The 19,153-nt window shown below is 40.0% G+C and overlaps 1 protein-coding gene across 7 annotated transcripts in view; it reads left to right on the top strand.

Annotated features, from left to right (window-relative positions):
- NEDD4 (NEDD4 E3 ubiquitin protein ligase) overlaps window positions 1-19,153 on the top strand; it is a 147,067-nt gene that overhangs the window by 106,920 nt on the left and 20,994 nt on the right. For 6 of the 7 annotated variants that reach the window (XM_066388574.1, XM_066388575.1, XM_066388573.1 and 3 more), the window contains 5 exons: window positions 376-493; window positions 584-748; window positions 5,517-5,582; window positions 15,817-15,936; window positions 17,497-17,700. In XM_066388574.1, the coding sequence (XP_066244671.1) occupies window positions 376-493; window positions 584-748; window positions 5,517-5,582; window positions 15,817-15,936; window positions 17,497-17,700 (673 nt within the window). The remainder of the gene's footprint in view (window positions 1-375; window positions 494-583; window positions 749-5,516; window positions 5,583-15,816; window positions 15,937-17,496; window positions 17,701-19,153) is intronic. The other variant, XM_066388572.1, reaches the window with a different exon arrangement.

Consider the following 19,153-nt stretch of genomic DNA (forward strand, 5'->3'; position numbering starts at 1 on the left):
CTTCACTTTTATCTATGTCCATGAGTCTCAGTTTTATATCCCACCTATGTGTGATATATATTTGTCCCTCTTTGCTGCCCTCCCCCATACTCCTCCAAACACTTTCGAGTGCCCATGCATGTCGGCCACTATCCCAGGCATGGTGATGAACTAAAATATCAAAGTCGGACATATGACATACACACTTTCACAAAAACTTTAACTCCATAAGGTACCAATGTGCCCACAACTTAATCTATGCATGTTGAGATAGCCTTTGGCCAAAAATAATAAATTCTCATCTAACATAACATTTTTTTAAACGATCACAGAATATTTGACTATTATTTTAAATCTCTTCAGACATGGGTGATAGCTTTTATATTTCTAATACAGGGACAACCTAACAGATGCTGAGAATGGTAACATTCAACTACAAGCCCAACGTGCATTTACCACCAGGCGGCAAATATCTGAGGAAACAGAAAGTGTTGACAACCGAGAGTCTTCTGAGGTAGAAAAAATATTTCGTTTCTTCATAGCTAGACACGTTACATTAGTAGATTAAAGTATGTGTAGCTTAAGTTTATTCTGTTCGTTTTAGAACTGGGAAATTATAAGAGAGGATGAAGGCACCATGTATAGCAATCAGGCCTCATCACCTCCACCATCAAATAACTTGGATGTTCAGACTCACCTTGAGGAAGAATTGAATGCCTTACTTGCTATTTATGGAAATTCAGCCACTGGCCAGCCAGTATCCAACTCAGTAAGATGCTCTTTGATTTTATTATAGCTTCAAGATTTTACATTATATATAACAGTCCATTCAGTATCTAACTTTTACATAAAATTTTGTCATTTCCCAGTTTTATTGAGATATAATTGACATATAACATTGTTTAACATGTACAGCAAATTGATTTGATATGTATATATATTGTAAAGTGATCACCACAGTGAATTTAGTTAATATCCATTACCATACATATTTACAAATTTATCTTTCTTGTGATGAGAAAAATTGTCTTAAATGGCATTTAATAATGTGTTAGGGACTTTGGAACTTTACAGCATGATCTTTTTCCAAATATTCCCACTAATGGTATGGAGCAGAGTCTTGGATAATCTTAAGTGGTCACTGGAATCCAAATATTCATTATTTCAATGCCCTTTAGTCAAAGACTGCCATGAACACACCTATAATTGAACAAGCTGGGTTTATTACTCATTTCAGCAAGAAAAGCACAAACAAACCATGAGTCTCAGTAAGAGTACGTTAGAAATTACTTAATGGATTTGGGCTCATGTGAGACAGTTTGGGGGAGGGTGTAGGAAAGCAGAATTTCGCTTGTACATTAGATGCTGTCAGGAAACAAGGATAATTGTGTAATAAGGTATCACAAATATTATCTATAGTAAGGATAAAGCTATAATTAATAAAGAAGCAGTAATTGCTCACATTTGCCAGAATGAGGAGATATTTGTAATTTTTAGCTTGGAAAATGTGCACATTTTGTCTGTGTCCAGGCATGATTACAGAGTGGTCTTGATTTTTGTCTTGATCCTACCAATGAGTGCCAGCCCAAGCCCTGGATGTTAGGGGCTGTTTTTCTCCTTCTCCATTATTACTACAAATGTTACCAGTGCACAGGTGTGAACAAGAGCTGATGTACTTTGACTAAACAGGAGATAAATGACATTCTCATTTTAGTAAGTGCTATAAAAATTGCTGTCCATAGGGTCCAGAAGAAAGTAGTCCAGCATACACTGCCATAGTGCAATCTTTATGGCTAGCTCACTAATCTGTATCAGTAAGGGAGATCTTTCAGTGAAAGACAAAGATTGTCTTCTGAGGATGCTATGATCATTTCTAGTTCAAGTTCCCCAGCTTTTCATTCAATTAGTAAATATTTATTGAGGCCCAACAATATGCAAGGCACAATATCCTAAAGTAGCATTGAAATAAAGCCATACAATATGGTTTAGTATTGCCTGTGGCTGCTTTCACACTATATGGACAAAGTTGAGTAGTTATAATAGAGACAAATAATAACTTACTTTCGTGGCCTTAACAGAAAAAGTTTGCTGATTTCTGTTGCAGCACCTTCTTGAAGAAACTTCAGAGCAGGCAGTACTTTGAATGTGAACAGCTGTATGAACACCCAAGAGCAGATCTTGCTGCCAGCTCCCTTTCTGTCCTTTCTTCCGCCTGCCTATTCCATTTCCCATTCATTTCTTTTTATTTTTTGTCAGGAGAGTGGGAAAGGTCAGTAAAAGCCTTAAAGAATAAGCTATATTGATTTGTGGGTGATAAGTCACAGAAGATCCATTTCGCCTTCTCTCCTGTTATTTTAATTTTAAAAGTAATACATGGCATCCACACAATGAAATACTAGGCAGCCATTGAAAAGAATGAGGTGGCTTTGAATGAACGGGCTGTGTGGAACAATCCCTAAGAGATATCAGTAAGTGAAAACCAGCAAGGTACAGAACAGTGTGTTTAGTGTACTGTTATTTATGTAAATTATTTAAATGACAGAATAAATACGTGTATGAGATTTCTTATAGACTAAACAGGAAAGTGGTAGATGCTCAGCTCTGATGGAATAGGGTGAGCAGGACATATATTTTTGGTACCTTTTGAATTTTATAGTATGTATATGCATGTGTGACTTATTCAAAAAATAATTTATTATTTTAAAAGTGTTGTATGGTCGTGGTTAATAATTAAAACCGCCCTGGCTGGTTGACTCAGTGGTAGAGCATTGGCCTAGCATGTGGATGTCCCAGGTTTGATTCCTGGTCAGGGCTCACAAAAGAGGCGCCCATCTGCTTCTCCACCCCTCCCTCTCTAGCTTTCTCTCTGTATTTATCTATCTTACCCTCCTGCAGCCATGGCTCAATTGGAGCAAGTTGGCCCCTGGCCCTGAGGATGGCTTCATGGCCTCTGCCTCAGATGCTAAGAAAAGCTCGGTTGTGAGCCTGGCTCCAGCTGAGCAGATCATCGCCCCCTAGTGAGCTTGCAGGGTGGGGTGGATCCTGGTCAGGGCACATGGGAGAGTCTGTCTCTCTGCCTCCCCTCCTCTCACTGAATTTTTTTAAAAAAGCAATTAAAACAGTATTGAGGTGTATAAAATAAAAATTAAATCTTCTGTCTTACCTCTAACACATGCTTCCTCAATAGCTATTAATGCTTTGGCATATATTGTCCTGAACATTTTCTATATATTTATAAATGTGTGTGAGCACACACACACATATATATATATATTTTTAAATGTTTAAAAAAAATTTTTTTTATTGATTTTAGTGAGAGAGGAATAGAGAGAGAGAGACAGGTACACCAATATGTTCTTGTATGTGCCCTGACTGACAATCAAACCCACAACCTTTGTGCTTCAGTATAATTCTCAAACCACCTGAGCCATCTGGCCAGAGTACACATATATTTCTATATATTTATATAATTTTTTTAACCTGAGATCATCTGATACATACTTTTTGGTAACTTACTTTATTCATTTGCTATATCATAGACATTGAACTGTGTCAGTAAATATAAACTTACTCCTTTTAAAACCAATAACAAAAAAATCATCAAGGCCTTGGCCAGTTTGCCCAGTGGATTGAGCATCGGCCTGGTATATGAACATCCCCAGTTTGATACCGGATCAGAGCACACAAGAGAAGCCACTATCTACTTCTCTTCCCCTCCCTCTCCTTGTCCTCTCCCTCTGTCCCTCCCACAGCCAGTGGCTTGATTGATTCAAGTGCCAGCCCTGGGCTCTGAGGATAGCTTGGTTAGTCTGAGCTCATCAGCCTCAGGTTTTAAAAATAGCTCAGTTGATTTAAGCATCAGCCCCAGATGGAATTGCTGGGTGTATCCTGGTCAGGGCGCATCCTGGTCAGGGCGCATGCAGGAGTTTGTCTCACTGTCTCCCCTTCACTCACTTTAAAAAAAAAATCAGGCCTTGGCCAGTTGGCTCAGTGGTAGAGCATCGACCCAGCATGTGGAAGTCCTGGGTTTAATTCCCAGCCAGGGCACACAGGAGAAGCGCCCATCTGCTTCTTCACCCCTCTCCCTCTCCTTCTTCTCTATCTCTCTCTTCCCCTCCCACAGCCAAGGCTCCATTGGAGCAAAAGTTGACCCGGGCACTGAGGACGGCTCTACGGCCTCCGCCTCAGGCGTTAGAATGGCTCTGGCCACAGCGGAGCAACACCCCAGATGGACAGAGCATCGCCCCCCTGGTGGGCATGCTGGGTGGATCCCGGTCGGGCACATGCGGGAGTCTGACTGCCTCCCCTCTTCTAACTTCAAAAAAATACAAAAAAAAAATAAAAAATCAAACTCTGGCATATTTCAGTGTGCAAATAAACCTTAAGATATTGTACCATTTCCTATTGATGAACTTTAGATTGTTGGCAGTTCTTTGATATGATAAATAATACTACAGTGGATATTCTGAGTTAATTTATATGTGTTTTATACATTTTTATGCCATTAAATAACAAAACTAAGATATTTTAGATAGTGATAACAACATGCATATAAAAACACAAGGAAAAAATGTATATGGGATTTCTGGGAAAAAAGTAATCTGAAATGTCCAAAAGGTAAGTCATGAGGTAGAAAGTGCTGCAGCCATCAGGAAGAGCCAGGCCAGGAAGCTCGCTAAGCTTTGTGTTCTGGGCTGTAGATTTTCTCCTAGTGACAGTGAAGTCATCGAAGGGCTCTGAGCTGGAGAATGATGTGACTGGCTCGCTCTGTAGAACGCTCTCTGGCTGTAACATGCAGCATGGAGAGTAGACTTAAGGAAATCAGACATGAAGCCGGGAAATCTATCAGGATGTTGCTGCAGTAATAATCAAGGTGACAGATGATGACAGCTTAAAAATTCAGGACAACACCCTTGAACTAAAGTGGAGAGGGAATGTACTTGCGAGCTAGTAAAGAAATAGTATGCATAGGATCTGGTGACTGACCTGTGAGAGACAGGAGAGGGAGCTGTTCAGTGTCTGACAGACATCTGACTCAGGCAGCGGCTGGACTCACGTGCTGCCCACTGAGGTGAGGCGTGCTGGAGAAGGAGAGGGAGCTGTTCAGTGTCTGACAGACATCTGTGAGAGACAGGAGAGGGAGCTGTTCAGTGTCTGACAGACATCTGACTCAGGCAGCGGCTGGACTCACGTGCTGCCCACTGAGGTGAGGCATGCTGGAGAAGGTTCGAGTGGGTGTGAACAGGGAAAGAACTGAACCCAGCGTGGGGCACAATGAGGAGGTATCAGTCATTCAAGAGGAGGTATCCAGGTGGCAGTCTAGAATGGGGGTGGAAGGAAGATGTGGAAGTTAGAGGCTATCAGCATGTGGGCAGTGTAGAGAGCACTGAGTGCTTTCACGGATGGTCTCCACGGTCACTTCCTCACCAGCCTTCCTTCTCCTCCCTCAAACCTCCCCCACCCCCTGCCGCTATGTTATATGCCACTCAGACAAATCTAAGACCTATTTTTTCTTTAATTTTTTTTTTTTTACTAAGAATCATTCCAGCAGAAGAGGCAGCTTGCAAGCCTACACTTTTGAGGAACAGCCTGCACTTCCTGTGGTGAGTTTTATCCTCTCCCCTCAATCATCAATAAAAATATAAAACTCAGCAGCTTTTTTTTTTTAATACTGAGTATGACCTTGACTGTCTAGCAGAGTATTGATCTAGCACAGAATCTAGGTTCTGGGGTAAGTGGTACAGGGGAAGGGAAATTGACTAGACGGTCCCTTTATATAATCAGAACTGGAAGAGCTGTCTCCCCCATAGTAAGAAAGCCCTGCTCGGAATGCTGGCGACTGTGGGTGACGTCCAGGCTTCTCAGGTGAAGGGCTATCCTGGCTTGAGGTGGTCTGCTACAGGGTGAGTGCAGTTCAAGAGTACAGCGTCCAGCTGCCTTGACTCTGTGCATGGTTCACGGCAGATAACAGCCATTTCTGCCCCACACATTAGGGTTCAGTCACTCAGTCAGGTGTGTGCTGATGTCAGCAAGCTCAATGGCCAGGTTGGAGTTGGTTAGTCGCCTGCCCCTTCCTTTCACTCTCATGTCCACCATTTGGCTAAGGCCTTCCACTTCCTCCTCAGAAGTCTTCCCAACCTGACCTTGGCTGGAGCTTTGACCTTAACAACTTCATGGCTGGACTTTTGACTCCCCCAGTCTCCCAGCCTCCATCCCCTTCCGAACTGTCTTTACTTTGCGTTTGTGTGTCTCTTACACGGGTCCCACTTGTTTTTTTAAAACCAAATGAAAGCTCCCAGGCCCCTGCCCCTTCAACCTCACCTTCTCTCAGCCACCCACAGACGCCTCCTGCTGCTCTTCTTCCTGTCTGTCTGCTCTTTCTCTCAAACAGGCTGCTCCTGTGCCTAACTTCTCTCCCTCGTCCACATCTGTGTGCATTCCATTTCCACACTTGGCATGACCTCCTCACTTTTTTTCCACCAGCCATGTGTGATTTTTGAATGGCAGTCTATATATTAATTTTGAAAAATGGTATTGTTTTCACTTTTATGGAAGTTCCAGCAAAGGAATGCAGAGGCTCAAAATTCCTCAATCCAAGAGTGATTCATCCATCTAAAAAGGTACCCCTTCCCTGAGAGAGACACAGATCCTGTGCTGAGGAAGGAGGGCGGCACCTGGCGGTGCCATCGGCCCAGTCAGTCCTGACCGTCGAGAGGTAGATGCCACCGAAAGACTGCCCTCGCCAGCTTCACTCTCACTTCTTGCCACTTGGCTGGCCTCCTGCATTAGACGAGACTAGAGCCCGCTTCAACAGAGATTCGCGGTGTTTTTTCCCACTGCACTTTGTAATGTCCTCCATACAGTGAAAATGTTAAATTTCTGATTGACTGACAGCCAAGACACAATTTTAATTGCTCCAGATGAGCAGGGGAATCTAGAAATGATTTATGTTTTATGTACTGGAAAAGCTGTTTCCCTGCCTTTTTTGTCCCTTTACATTAATTAGGGTTTTGTTTTGTTTTTAACAGCTTTCTTGAGGTCTAATTTACATACCATAAAACTTACACACTTTATGTACAAATAAGTAAGTTTTAGTAAATTTATACAGTCCCGCAAACTTCACCACAGTCGAGGTTAAGAACCCTTTCACCACTCCAGAAGGGTTTCCTCAGTCCCGACACCTACTTTCAGGCCAAGGTCACCACTCATCTGCTTTCTGTCACTACGGTTTTGCCTGTTCTAGAAATATCAAGAAAGTGGAAGCACACAATATGTAATCTTATGTGTCTGGCCTCTTTCACTTAATATGATGTTGTTGCATTGTCTCAGGAGTTTTTGACATTCCATTGTGTTAATATTTCTACTACCTTTCATTTATCTACTCACCAGCTGTTGGGACATTCATAAAGCCGGGCAACTTTGAATTCCATTACTTTGTAGACAGACACCTCATCAGCTGTCAGCAATCGTGTCTTACCTCATGCGTATCTAGGGAACCGTGTATCTAGTGAACAGACTAGTGGTGATGGTTTTTATGTATAAGTTCACACAAGGGAACTAGGCCAAGCCTTGAAGGTTCAAAATACAATAAGAAGGCCAGACCTGGACTATTTTAAGTAAACCTGGAAATAATCAGACCTCTTTGTTCATCAGTAATAAACAGCACCTCCCCAGTTCTTACAGAAAGAAGGCAGGGGTAATTTTGACTCAGCACATATCATATAGGTGATGATTTCTGTAGTTAGACTACCTGGGTTCAGATCTCAACTTTATACTAGCAACGTATCTGCTAAGAAATTACTTTAATTGAGCTAATAATAATGATTATCTCAATAAGAGTTGTTGGGAGGTTAAAGGACATGGTCTATATTGAAGTATGTACTTAGTGTGTTGTTCTTACTGTCATTTTTTTTTTAGGAAAATGGATTTTATTAGCTAAAATTGTGTTTAGCAATATCTCTATAATCCTACTATCCTTATTATAGTATTCTTTTCATATAATGTTTTTGTTGGATTTTGACATTTGTAGCAATTCTCGCAAAGTCACTTTTCTCGTTTCTTATATTTGTAATTGTTTTGTCTTCGGTCATTTTACCCTGACCATTCTGGCCAGAAGATAAATAATTTTATTGACTAAAGAAAAAAAACAGATTGGTTTCATTTATTTCTGTTATTTTTCTATTTTATTGTATTTTATTCTGATCATATTTTCTTTGTTATGCTTAGTCTGCATTTAATGTTCTTGTCTCTTTCTTGTTTCTGAAAGTACAAACTGGTCATTGAGATGAGACTTTTCTTTTTTTTAATATACACATTTAGTGCTATAAATTTTGCCCAAAGTTCTGCTTTAGTGGCATCCCATGAATCCTAATGACTTTTTTTTTTTACAGAGACAGAGAGAGAGTCAGAGAGAAGGATAGAGAGGGACAGACAGACAGAAAGGGAGAGAGATGAGAAGCATCAATCATTAGTTTTTCGTTGTGCATTGCGACACCTTAGTTATTCATTGATTGCTTTCTCATATGTGCCTTGACCGCAGGCGTTCAGCAGACCAAGTAAACCCTTACTTGAGCCAGTGACCTTGGGTCCAAGCTAGTGAGCTTTTGCTCAAACCAGATGAGCCCATGCTGAAGCTGGCAACCTCGGGGTCTCGAACCTAGGTCCTCGGCATCCCAGTCCGACACTCTATCCACTGGGCCACCGCCTGGTCAGGCATGACTTTTTATTTTAATTCAATTCAAAATACTTTCTAATTTCTCTTTTAATGGCTTCTGTGATACGTGGACTATTTAATATATGCCATTTTGTTTCCAGATATTTCAAAAGATTTTCTAGAAATCCTTCTGTTATTAAATCCTAAGCAGAGCACATACTTTGTATAATATATTATATCCTTTTAAATGTATTAACTTGTTTTATGATTCAGTTGGGTCGCTTGGTCAAATGCATTAATTATGTTGTTGAAATTTACTGATTCTCTGTACACTTGTTCTACCAATCACAATAGAAAAGTTTTCCAAGTTTTGACTATATACGTGGAGTTTTATATTTCTCCTTGCAATTGTATCAGTTTTTCCTTTATGTATATTCAAGCTCTTTTCTTAGGTACATAAACACTTAGGATTACTATGTCTTTCTGATGACTTGACCCTTTATCATTATAAAATGGTCTTCTATGTCTTTGGTAATGTTCTTAACTCAGAAATCTAATTTAAGTTAATATAGCCATTCAATTAACTTCAAAATTTTTTATTTTTAAATTACTGTTGACCTTCAATATTATTTTATATTAGATTTAGGTGTACAGCTTTAGTGGTTAGACAGTCATATAACTTACAAAGTGATCCCCCTGAAATCTCAAGTACCAACCTGACACTATACTTACTTAGTACAATATTATTGACTATATTCCTTATGCTGTATTTTATATCCCATTACTATTTTATAATTACCAATTTGTACTTCCTAATCCTTTTACCTTTTTCACCCAGTGCCCTATACCTCCCCCATACCTCCCTTCCGGCAACCATCAGTTTGTTTCGTGTACTTATGAGTCTGTTTCTGTTTTGTTTGTTTATCTATTTTGTTCTTTAAATTCTTTATATAATGAAATCACATGGTATTTGTCTTTCTCGGTCTGACTTATTTCACTTAGCATAATACTCTCTAGTTCCATCCATGCTGTCACAAATGGTAAGATTTTGTTCTTTTTTATGGCCGAGTAATATTCCATGGTATGTATGTGCCACTCTGCTTTATCTACTTGTCTATTGATGGTGCTGGGAGTGCTTCCATATCTTGTCTATTATAACTATGCTGAAATGAACATAGGGGTTCCTTTTTAATCAGTGTTTTCAGTTTCTTTAGATATACATATATACCCAGAAGTGGAGTTTCTGGATCATATGGTAGTTTTATTTTTAATTTTTTGAGGAACCTCCAGATTATTTTCCGTAATGGCTGCGACAATTTGCACTCCCACCAACAGGATTTCTTTTTCTGCACATCCTCGCCATACTTGTTTGCTGATTTATTGATAATAACCATTTTGACAGGTGTGAGGTGATATCTTATTGTGGTTTTAATTTGCATTTCTCTAATGCTTAGTGATGCTAAGCATCTTTTTATACATCTATTAGCCATCTATATGTCCCTTTGGAGATGTGTCTATTCAGGTCCCCTGCCCATTTTTTTTAGAAAAATTAGATTGTTTTCTTGGGGGAGGGTAAGTTGCATGAGTTCTTTATAAATTTTGGATATTAACCTGTCGTCAGACTTATCATTGGTAAATATCTTCTTTCATTCAGTAGGTTGCCTTTTCATTGTGCTGATGATTTCTTTTGCTGTGCAAAGTCATAGTTTGGTGTAGTTCTATTTGTCTATTTTTTATTTTGTTTTTCTTGCTCAAGGAGATAAAATATGGCTTTGAGAAATGTCTGAGATTTCCTTCTAGGATTTTTATGGTTTTGAGTTTAACATTTAAGCCTTTAATCCATTTTGAGTTTATTCTTGTTTATGGTGTAACTTGGTAGTCTACTTTTATTTTTGTACATGTATCTGTCCAATTTTTTCAACACCATTGATTAAATTTGTCTTTACCCCATTGTATATTATTGCCTCCTTTGTCAAATATTGATTGACCATAAGGCGGAGGTTTATTTCTGGGTTCTCTATTCTGTTCCACTGATCAATGTATCTGTTTTTATGCCAATATTATGCTATTTGATTACTTTAGTTTTGCAGTATAGTTTGATTATTAGGTGGTGTGATTCCTCCAACTTTGTTCTTTCTCAAGATTGCTGTGGCTATTCAGGGTCTTTTGTGGTTCCATATAACATTTTGAAATAATTGTTCTAGTTCTATGAGAAATGCCATTGGTATTTTAATAGGAATTGTGTTGACTCTTTAGATTGCTTTGGAGAGTATGGGCATTTTAATTATGTTAATTATTCCTATCCATGAACACAGTATATGCTTCTTCTTATTTGTATCTTCTTCAGTTTCTTTCTTTAGTGTCTTATAATTTTTTGAATACAGGTTTTTTATATCTTTAGTTAAATTTATTCCTAGGTATTTTATTGATTTATTTTTGATACATGTAAATGGGATTATTTTCTTAGTTTCCCTTTATAATAGCTCATTATTGGTGTATAAAAATGCAACTGATTTCTGGATATGTATTTTGTATTTTGATACTTTACTGAATTCATTTATCAGTGCTAAAAGTTTTTTAATGGAATCTTTAGGGTTCTCTATATGTACTGTATATACTGACAGTTTTACTTCTCTTTTCCATTTTGGATGCGCTTTTTTTTTTGTATTTTTCTGAAGCTGGAAACGGGGAGGCAGTCAGACAGACTCCTGCATGCGCCATACCGCGATCCACCCGGCATGCCCACCAGGGGGCGATGCTCTGCCCATCTGGGGCGTTGCTCTGTTGCAACCAGAGCCATTCTAGCGCCTGAGGCAGAGGCCATGGAGCCATCCCCAGAGACCGGGCCAACTTTGCTCCAATGGAGCCTTGGCTGCGGGAGGGGAAGAGAGAGACAGAGAGGAAGGAGAGGGGGAAGGGTGGAGAAACAGATGGACGCTTCTCCTGTGTGCCCTGGCCGGGAATCGAACCCGGGATTCCTGCATGCCAGGCCGATACTCTACCACTGAGTCAACCAGCCAGGGCCTGGATGCTTTCTATATCTTCTTCTTTTCTGATTGCTTGGGTAGGACTTCCAGTGCTATGTTCAGTTACAGTGGTGAGAGCAGACTTCCCTGTTTTGTGCCTGATCTTAAAGGAAATGCTTTTAGTTTTGCCTATTGAGTATGATGTTGGTTGTGGGTATCATATGGCCTTTATTGCATTGAGGCATGTTTCCTCTATTTCCACTTTGCTGAAATTTTTGTCATAAATGGGTGTTGGATTTTATTGAATGCTTTTTCTGCATCTATGAAATGGTCATGTGATTTTTATTCTTCATTTTGTTTATGTTGTGTATCACATTTATGGATTTGCAGATGTCGTACCAACCTTGCATTCCTTGAATAAAGCCCACTTGATCATGTTGTATAATCCTTTTAATGTATTGCTGGATCCGTTTTTGCTAATATTTTTGAGGATTTTTACATCTATGTTCAACAGGAATATTGGCCTATAATTTTCTTTCTTTGTAGTGTCTTTATCTGGTTTTAGAATGAGGATAATGCTGGCCTCATAAAAAGAGTTTAGGAATCTTCTCTTCTCTTGAAATTTTTGGAATAGTTTGAAAAGGATTGGTGTTAGTTTTTCTTTGAATGTTTGGTAAAATTCACGTGAAGCCATCCAATCCGTGACTTCTTTGTTGAAAGTTTTTTTTATTATTGCTTTAATTTCATTGGTTATAATTGGTCTGTTCATGTTTTCTGATTCTTCCAGATTCATAAGTCTTTTGGATGATTGTATATTTCTAGAAATTTATCCATTTCATTCAGATTGTCCAATTTGTTGGCATATTGTTGTTCATAATATTTTATTACACAATAAATAGCAATTTTAGTATTTCTGTAGTGTCAGTTACTTCTGTTTCATTTCTGATTTTATTTATTTGGGTCTTCTCTCTTTTTTTATGATTATGGTTAAAGGTTTGTCAATCTTTTTTTTTTTTTTTGTATTTTTCTTTTTTTTTTTTAATTTTTATATTTATTTATTCATTTTAGAGGAGAGAGAGAGAGAGAGAGAGAGAAAGGGGGGAGGAGCAGGAAGCATCAACTCCCATATGTGCCTTGACCAGGCAAGCCCAGGGTTTTGAACCAGCGACCTCAGCATTCCAGGTCGATGCTTTATCCACTGCGCCACCACAGGTCAGGCTTTTGTATTTTTCTGAAGCTGGAAACAGGGAGAGACAGTCAGACAGACTCCCGCATGCACCCGACCGGGATCCACCCGGCACGCCCACCAGAGGGCGATGCTCTGCCCCTCCGGGGCGTCGCTCTACCGCGACCAGAGCCACTCTAACGCCTGGGGCAGAGGCCAAGGAGCCATCCCCAGCGCGCCCGGGCCATCTTTGCTCCAATGGAGCCTTGGCTGCGGGAGGGGAAGAGAGAGACAGAGAGGAAGGAGGGGGGGGTGGAGAAGCAAATGGGCACTTCTCCTGTGTGCCCTGGCCGGGAATCGAACCCGGGTCCCCCGTACGCCAGGCCGACGCTCTACTGCTGAGCCAACCGGCCAGGGCCAAGGTTTGTCAATCTTGTTTACCTTTTCAAAGAACTAGTTCTTGGTTTCATTGACCTTTTGTATTGTTTTTTAGACTCTGCTTTGATATTTGTTTACTTCCTTCCATTTACTTTGGGCTTTGATTGTTGTTCTTTTTCAGATTCCTTTAAATATAAAGTTAGATTGTTTATTTGAGGTTTTTCTTGTTTTTGAAGTAGGCCTGTAATACTGCAAAATTTCCTCTTAAGACTGCTTTCGGCCCTGGCCGGTTGGCTCAGTGGTAGAGCGTCAGCCTGGCGTGCGGAGGTCCTGGGTTCGATTCCCGGCCAGGGCACACAGGAGAAACGCCCATCTGCTTCTCCACCCGTCCCCCTCTCCTTCCTCTCTGTCTCTCTCTTCCCCTCCCGCAGCCGAGGCTCCATTGGCACAAAGATGGCCCGGGCGCTGGGGATGGCTCCTTGGCCTCTGCCCCAGGCGCTAGAGTGGCTCTGGTCGCGGCAGAGCGACGCCCCGGAGGGGCAGAGCATCGCCCCCTGGTGGGCATAGCGTCGCCCTAGTGGGCGTGCCAGGTGGATCCCAGTCGGGCGCATGCGGGAGTCTGTCTGACTGTCTCTCCCAGTTTCCAGCTTCAGAAAAGTACAAAAAAAAAAAAAAAAAAAAAGACTGCTTTCACTGTGTTCTATGGGTTTTGGTTTGTTTTGTTCTCATTTTCATTTGTTCAAGGTATATTTTGATTTCTTCCTTGATTTTGTTGTTAACCCATTCATTGTTTAGTAACATGTTATGTAGCCTCACTGTCTTTGTATGCTTTTCAGTTTTTTTCTTGTGATTGATTTATATTTTTATACTAATTGGTCAGAGAAGATGCTTGATATGATTTCAGTCTTCTTAAATTTATTGAGACTTATTTTATGTCTTAACATGTGGTCTATTCTAGAAAATGTTTCATGTGCACTTGAAAAGATTATACATTCTGCTCTGAAGATTTCAATTAAATCCATCTAGTCTAGTGTGTCATTTTCTTTTTTTGTATTTTTTCTGAAGCTGGAAATGGGGAGGCAGTCAGACAGACTCCCGCATGCCCCCGATTGGGATCCACCCGGCATGCCCACCAGGGGGCGATGCTCTGCCCATCTGGGGCGTTGCTCTGTTGCATCCAGAGCCATTCTAGCGCCTGAGGCGGAGGCCATGGAGCCATCCTCAGTGCCCGGGCCAACTTTGCTCCAATGGAGCCTTGGCTGCGGGAGGGGAAAAGAGAGACAGAGAGGAAGGAGAGGGGGAGGGGTGGAGAAGCAGATGGGTGCTTCTCCCATGTGCCCTGGCTGGGACTCAAACCCGGGACTCCCACATGCCAGGCCAACTCTCTACCACTGAGCCAACTGGACAGGGTCTCTAGTTTGTCATTTAAGGCCACTATTCCTTTGTTGATTTTCTATCTGGAAGATCTATTCATTGATGTCAATTGGATGTTTAGTTTCCCAATATGATTGTTTTACTGTTGGTTTCTTCCTTTATGTCCATCAGTATTTGCTTTATATATTTAGATGTTCCTTTGTTGGGTGTATAAATGTTTGCAAGGATTATATTCTCTTTTTTGATTGATCCTTCTATCATTGTGCAATGTCCTTCTTTATTATTATAACCTTTGTTTTCAAGTCTATTTTGTCTCAACCACTGTATGTGAGTACAGGTCTAACCTCTTTCACTTCTCTGCCCCTCCCACCAGTCTTACATGGCTTCTTCTGTAAATCCTTAGTTATGACACTTCTGTTCAGCTAGCCTTCAGATGGTTGTTCAGATTTATTATTCAGTAATTTAGTTGTAATTTTGATGTGGTCATGGGAAAAGGTGAGTGCAGCTTCCACCTACTCCAGTCATCTTGGATCATATTTTCTTAGGGTTACTATCCTCATCATTATTGTCTGTTTTAAGTGAATTATTTTATACTTTATTTTGTACACTTCAAAGTATGATTTAAAACGTTTTCTTTTTTCTAATTTTTTTGTGTGACAGAGACAAAGAGAGAAAGGGACAGATAGGGAGAGACAGGAAGAGAGAGAGATGAGAAGCATCAATTCTTGGTTGCAGTACCTTAGTTGTTCATTGACTGCTTTCTCATATGTGCCTTGACCAGGGCTACAGCAGAGCGAGTAACCCTTTGCTCAAGCCAGTGACCTTTGAGGTCAAGCCAGCCACCATGGGGTCATGCCTATGATCCCATGCTCAAGCTGGTGAGGCTGTGCTCAAGCTGGATGAGCCTGCGCTCAAGCTGACGACCTTAGGGATTGGAACCTGGGTCCTCTGCATCCCAGTCCGACTCTCTATCCACTGCACCACCACCTGATTGGGCTCTTTTTGTCTAATTTTTTATTTTATTTTATTTATTGATTTTGGAGAGAGAAGAAAGATGGGGGAAGGGAGGGGTGGAAAGCATCAACTTGTAGTTGCTTCTTGTATGTGCCTTGACTGGGCAAGCCCAGGATTTTGAACTAGCTACCTCAGCGTTTCAGGTCGATGCTTTATTCACTGCACCACCAAAGGTCAGGCAAAATATTTTTATTTTAAAAAGAACTAGCAGTGAAAAAAGGATGTGGTCCTTTTAAAAGATTTTTTTTTTTAGTAATACTTAATTCTCCCACTACTCTTCACTTTAGCTTTTGCCTACTTCATCTGGATTACCACCAGGTTGGGAAGAAAAACAAGATGAAAGAGGAAGATCATATTATGTAGATCATAATTCCAGAACTACTACATGGACAAAGCCCACTGTACAGGTACCCTACAGTCTGTCCATTTACTTGTTTTCTTTTAAAACTGAAACCATTATATTTCTATGGAAGCTATTATATCATTCTGTGGTATATACTGGATGCTTCTAGCATGTTCTAATTATTTTCTTACATTTATACTAATTGTCTACTATTTCCTGTGGATCTCTGATATGCGTGAAATACCACTTGTCGTTATGTAAAACAAGTCCAACTGGAAATAAAAGGACAAAGTAAAATGGTCTAGCCAATTGAGTAATTTGTAATTTGAATGGTTAAGACCATTATTTAGTTAAAAGGTAGTCTCAATGGTTTGTATTTATTAAAGAAAATTGTGTGGATGACATTTTGTCTTCGACAATAGTGAGTGCTTTTGTAATATTTCCTTGTATATGTTTAGGAAAATATTTATTTTATCTTATCATCATTTCTCTTATGGAGAAATGTTTTAACATAAAAAGTACAGAAAATAATATAGCAATACTCATTTTCTTTACACCCAGAATTTACCATCATTAACAAATTACTGTATTCATTTCTAGACATTTTATTTTTAAAAATAAAATTTTGACCCTGGCCAGTTGGCTCAGTGGATTGAGCATTGGCCCGGCATATGGACATCCCACATTCAATTCCCAGTCAGGGCACACAAGAGAAGTGACCATCTGCTTCTCTTTCCCTCCCTCTCCCCCTTCTCTCCCTCTTCTCCTCCCACAGCCAGTGGCTCAACAGGTTTGAGCATTGGCCCCAGATGGGGATTGCTGGGTGGATCCTGGTTGGAGAACATGCGGGAGATTCTCTTACTATTGCTTCTCCTCTACTAAAATAATAAAAATAATAAATAAAATTTTACTGATAAAACAAAGTTTCTTTTAGCCAAACACTTTTGGTCCCATGCCTCAGAGGGAACCTCCTTCATGACTTTATTGGATATTCTTCTAGTCTATATTCTATTCTTACAGAGATAGCTAAACAATTCAAATATTGTTCATGTCATGTGTTTCAAATTTTGCAATGATGTTATATTGCATAATTATACATTGTTTTTTGCTCAACATTGTTTTAAACCCTATTCTTGTTGTTTTATATATAGATAAATCCAGTGTATTTCTTTTAACTACTGCCTAATATTTCATCAATTATTTCACATTTCAACCATTCATTTCTGTAGTAGATATTTGCCATTCATTTTGTCTGTTCAGCATTGGAACCCGCCTCTGTTTGGAGAGTTCCCCATTCTGTGAGTCTTTGGGGTGAGCAAAGACAACCTCCTCAGTTGGCACTGTGGTTTCCCTTGCAGCGAGGGCACAGGCCAGTTCACCTAGCTTCCTCAGTCACGTGCACCAACAACCCATTTGTTAACCAGCATTTTACTGCTAAGAATTAGCTGAGTAATTATAAACTTTTAAAAACAAAGTCTGACAAAACAGGTTATTAAAAAAATGAGCCTCCAATGTTTAGGTTTATTTATAAGTATATATTCTGTCTGCAGGTTATTACCTTTTAACCACAGCTGTGTGTGTATTCTCTGTAAAACATTACAACATGATTTAATTAATGTGCTAGGCCACAGTGGAGACAAGTCAGCTGCCATCAAGCCAGAGTTCTTCTGCAAGCTCTCAACCACAGGTCCCCACAAATGGTTCTGCACAGCAGGTGACTCAGCCATCTGAAACGGAGCAAAGATTCCTTCCGAAAGGCTGGGAAGTCCGTCATGCACCAAATGGGAGGCCTTTCTTTATTGACCACAACACCAAAACCACCACCTGGGTAACTTTAATACTCTCCAGTTTAAATTTATAACAACAATAATAATAATTTTTTCTGTTTAGTTCTTTGTAATCTTTAAGTGTACATTAGTATAACCTACATTTCCTAGTATTCATTTAAAGATGTGTTGAATTCGAAAGGGTTTTATTTCTATTCAAGATAAGTCTATGACTATTTTTAATATTTGAGGGGATTGTCATGTAGATACATTTGCTTCCTATATTCAATTTTTGTGTGTGTGTATTTTCCTTAAGTGAGAAGCGGGGAGGCAGAGAGACAGACTCCCACATGTGCCTGACTAGGATCCACCCGGCAAGCCAACTAGGGGGCGATGCTCTGCCCATCTGGGGCACTGCTCCATTGCAACTGGAGCCATTTTAGTACCTGAGGTGAGGCCATGGTGCCATCCTTAGTCCCCAGGTCAACTTGCTCCAGTGGAGCCTTGGCTGTGGGAGCAGGAGAGAGAGAGAGAGAGAGAAGGGGGAGGGGTGGAGAAGCAGATGGTTGCTTCTCCCGTGTGTCCTGACTGGGAATTGAACCTGGGATATCCACACACCAGGCTGACGCTCTACCACTGAGCCAATGGCCCCCTTCTGTATTCACTTTTTAACTTATTAGTCATAAGTGCTTAGGAAGATATTTAGTAATAATCCTTACCTATATGTGAGGCTATTTAGTTCCAAAATACGTGCAAATTCATACCTTATTTAATATCAAAAAACTTGAAGCTTAGTAAAATATTTTTTTAAGACAAGGCTTAAAGTTGTTAAGCAGTTGATTGACCACTAATAGAAAAATTACTGAAAATCAGCAGCAGATGACTAGATTTGATTAATTTATTGAAAAGACTAATGTACTTTAAAAACCTAAAATAATTTAGTAAGTCTAATAAAATATTAAAATAGGCCCTGACCAGTTGGCACAGTGGATAGTGCATCGACCTGGTGTATGCATGTCCTGGATCTGATTCCCAGTCAGGGCACAGAAGAGAAGCAACCATCTGCTTCTCTCCCCCATCTCTCTCCCCCTTCTCTCTTTCTTCCCCTCCCACAACCAGTGGCCTGATTGATTTGAGCAGTGGTCCAGGCACTGAGGATGGTTCAGTTGGTCCAAGCGCATCAGCTTCACGCACTAAAAACAGCTCAGTTGATTTGAGCATCAGCCCCAGATAGGGGTTGCCGGGTGGATCCCAGTTGGGATGCATGTGGGAATCTGTCTCACTATCTCACCTCCTCTCACTTAAAAAATAAATAAATAAAATAGAATACTAAAATAATATGTATAAATTAATTAAAATAAATTGAATTTTGTTCTTTTTCAGTAATTTGACTTTAGTAACCTACTTGAGCTTATCCTATCTTTCAAAAATATTAATAAATCAACACTTTAACAAATAGATGCCAAAAAGCATGTTCAGGGCCTCATAAATAACATGTGATCTGCCACTCTCTCA

The sequence above is a fragment of the Saccopteryx leptura genome, chromosome 6 (assembly GCF_036850995.1).
Source record: "Saccopteryx leptura isolate mSacLep1 chromosome 6, mSacLep1_pri_phased_curated, whole genome shotgun sequence".
Classification (NCBI taxonomy): Eukaryota; Metazoa; Chordata; class Mammalia; order Chiroptera; family Emballonuridae; genus Saccopteryx; species Saccopteryx leptura.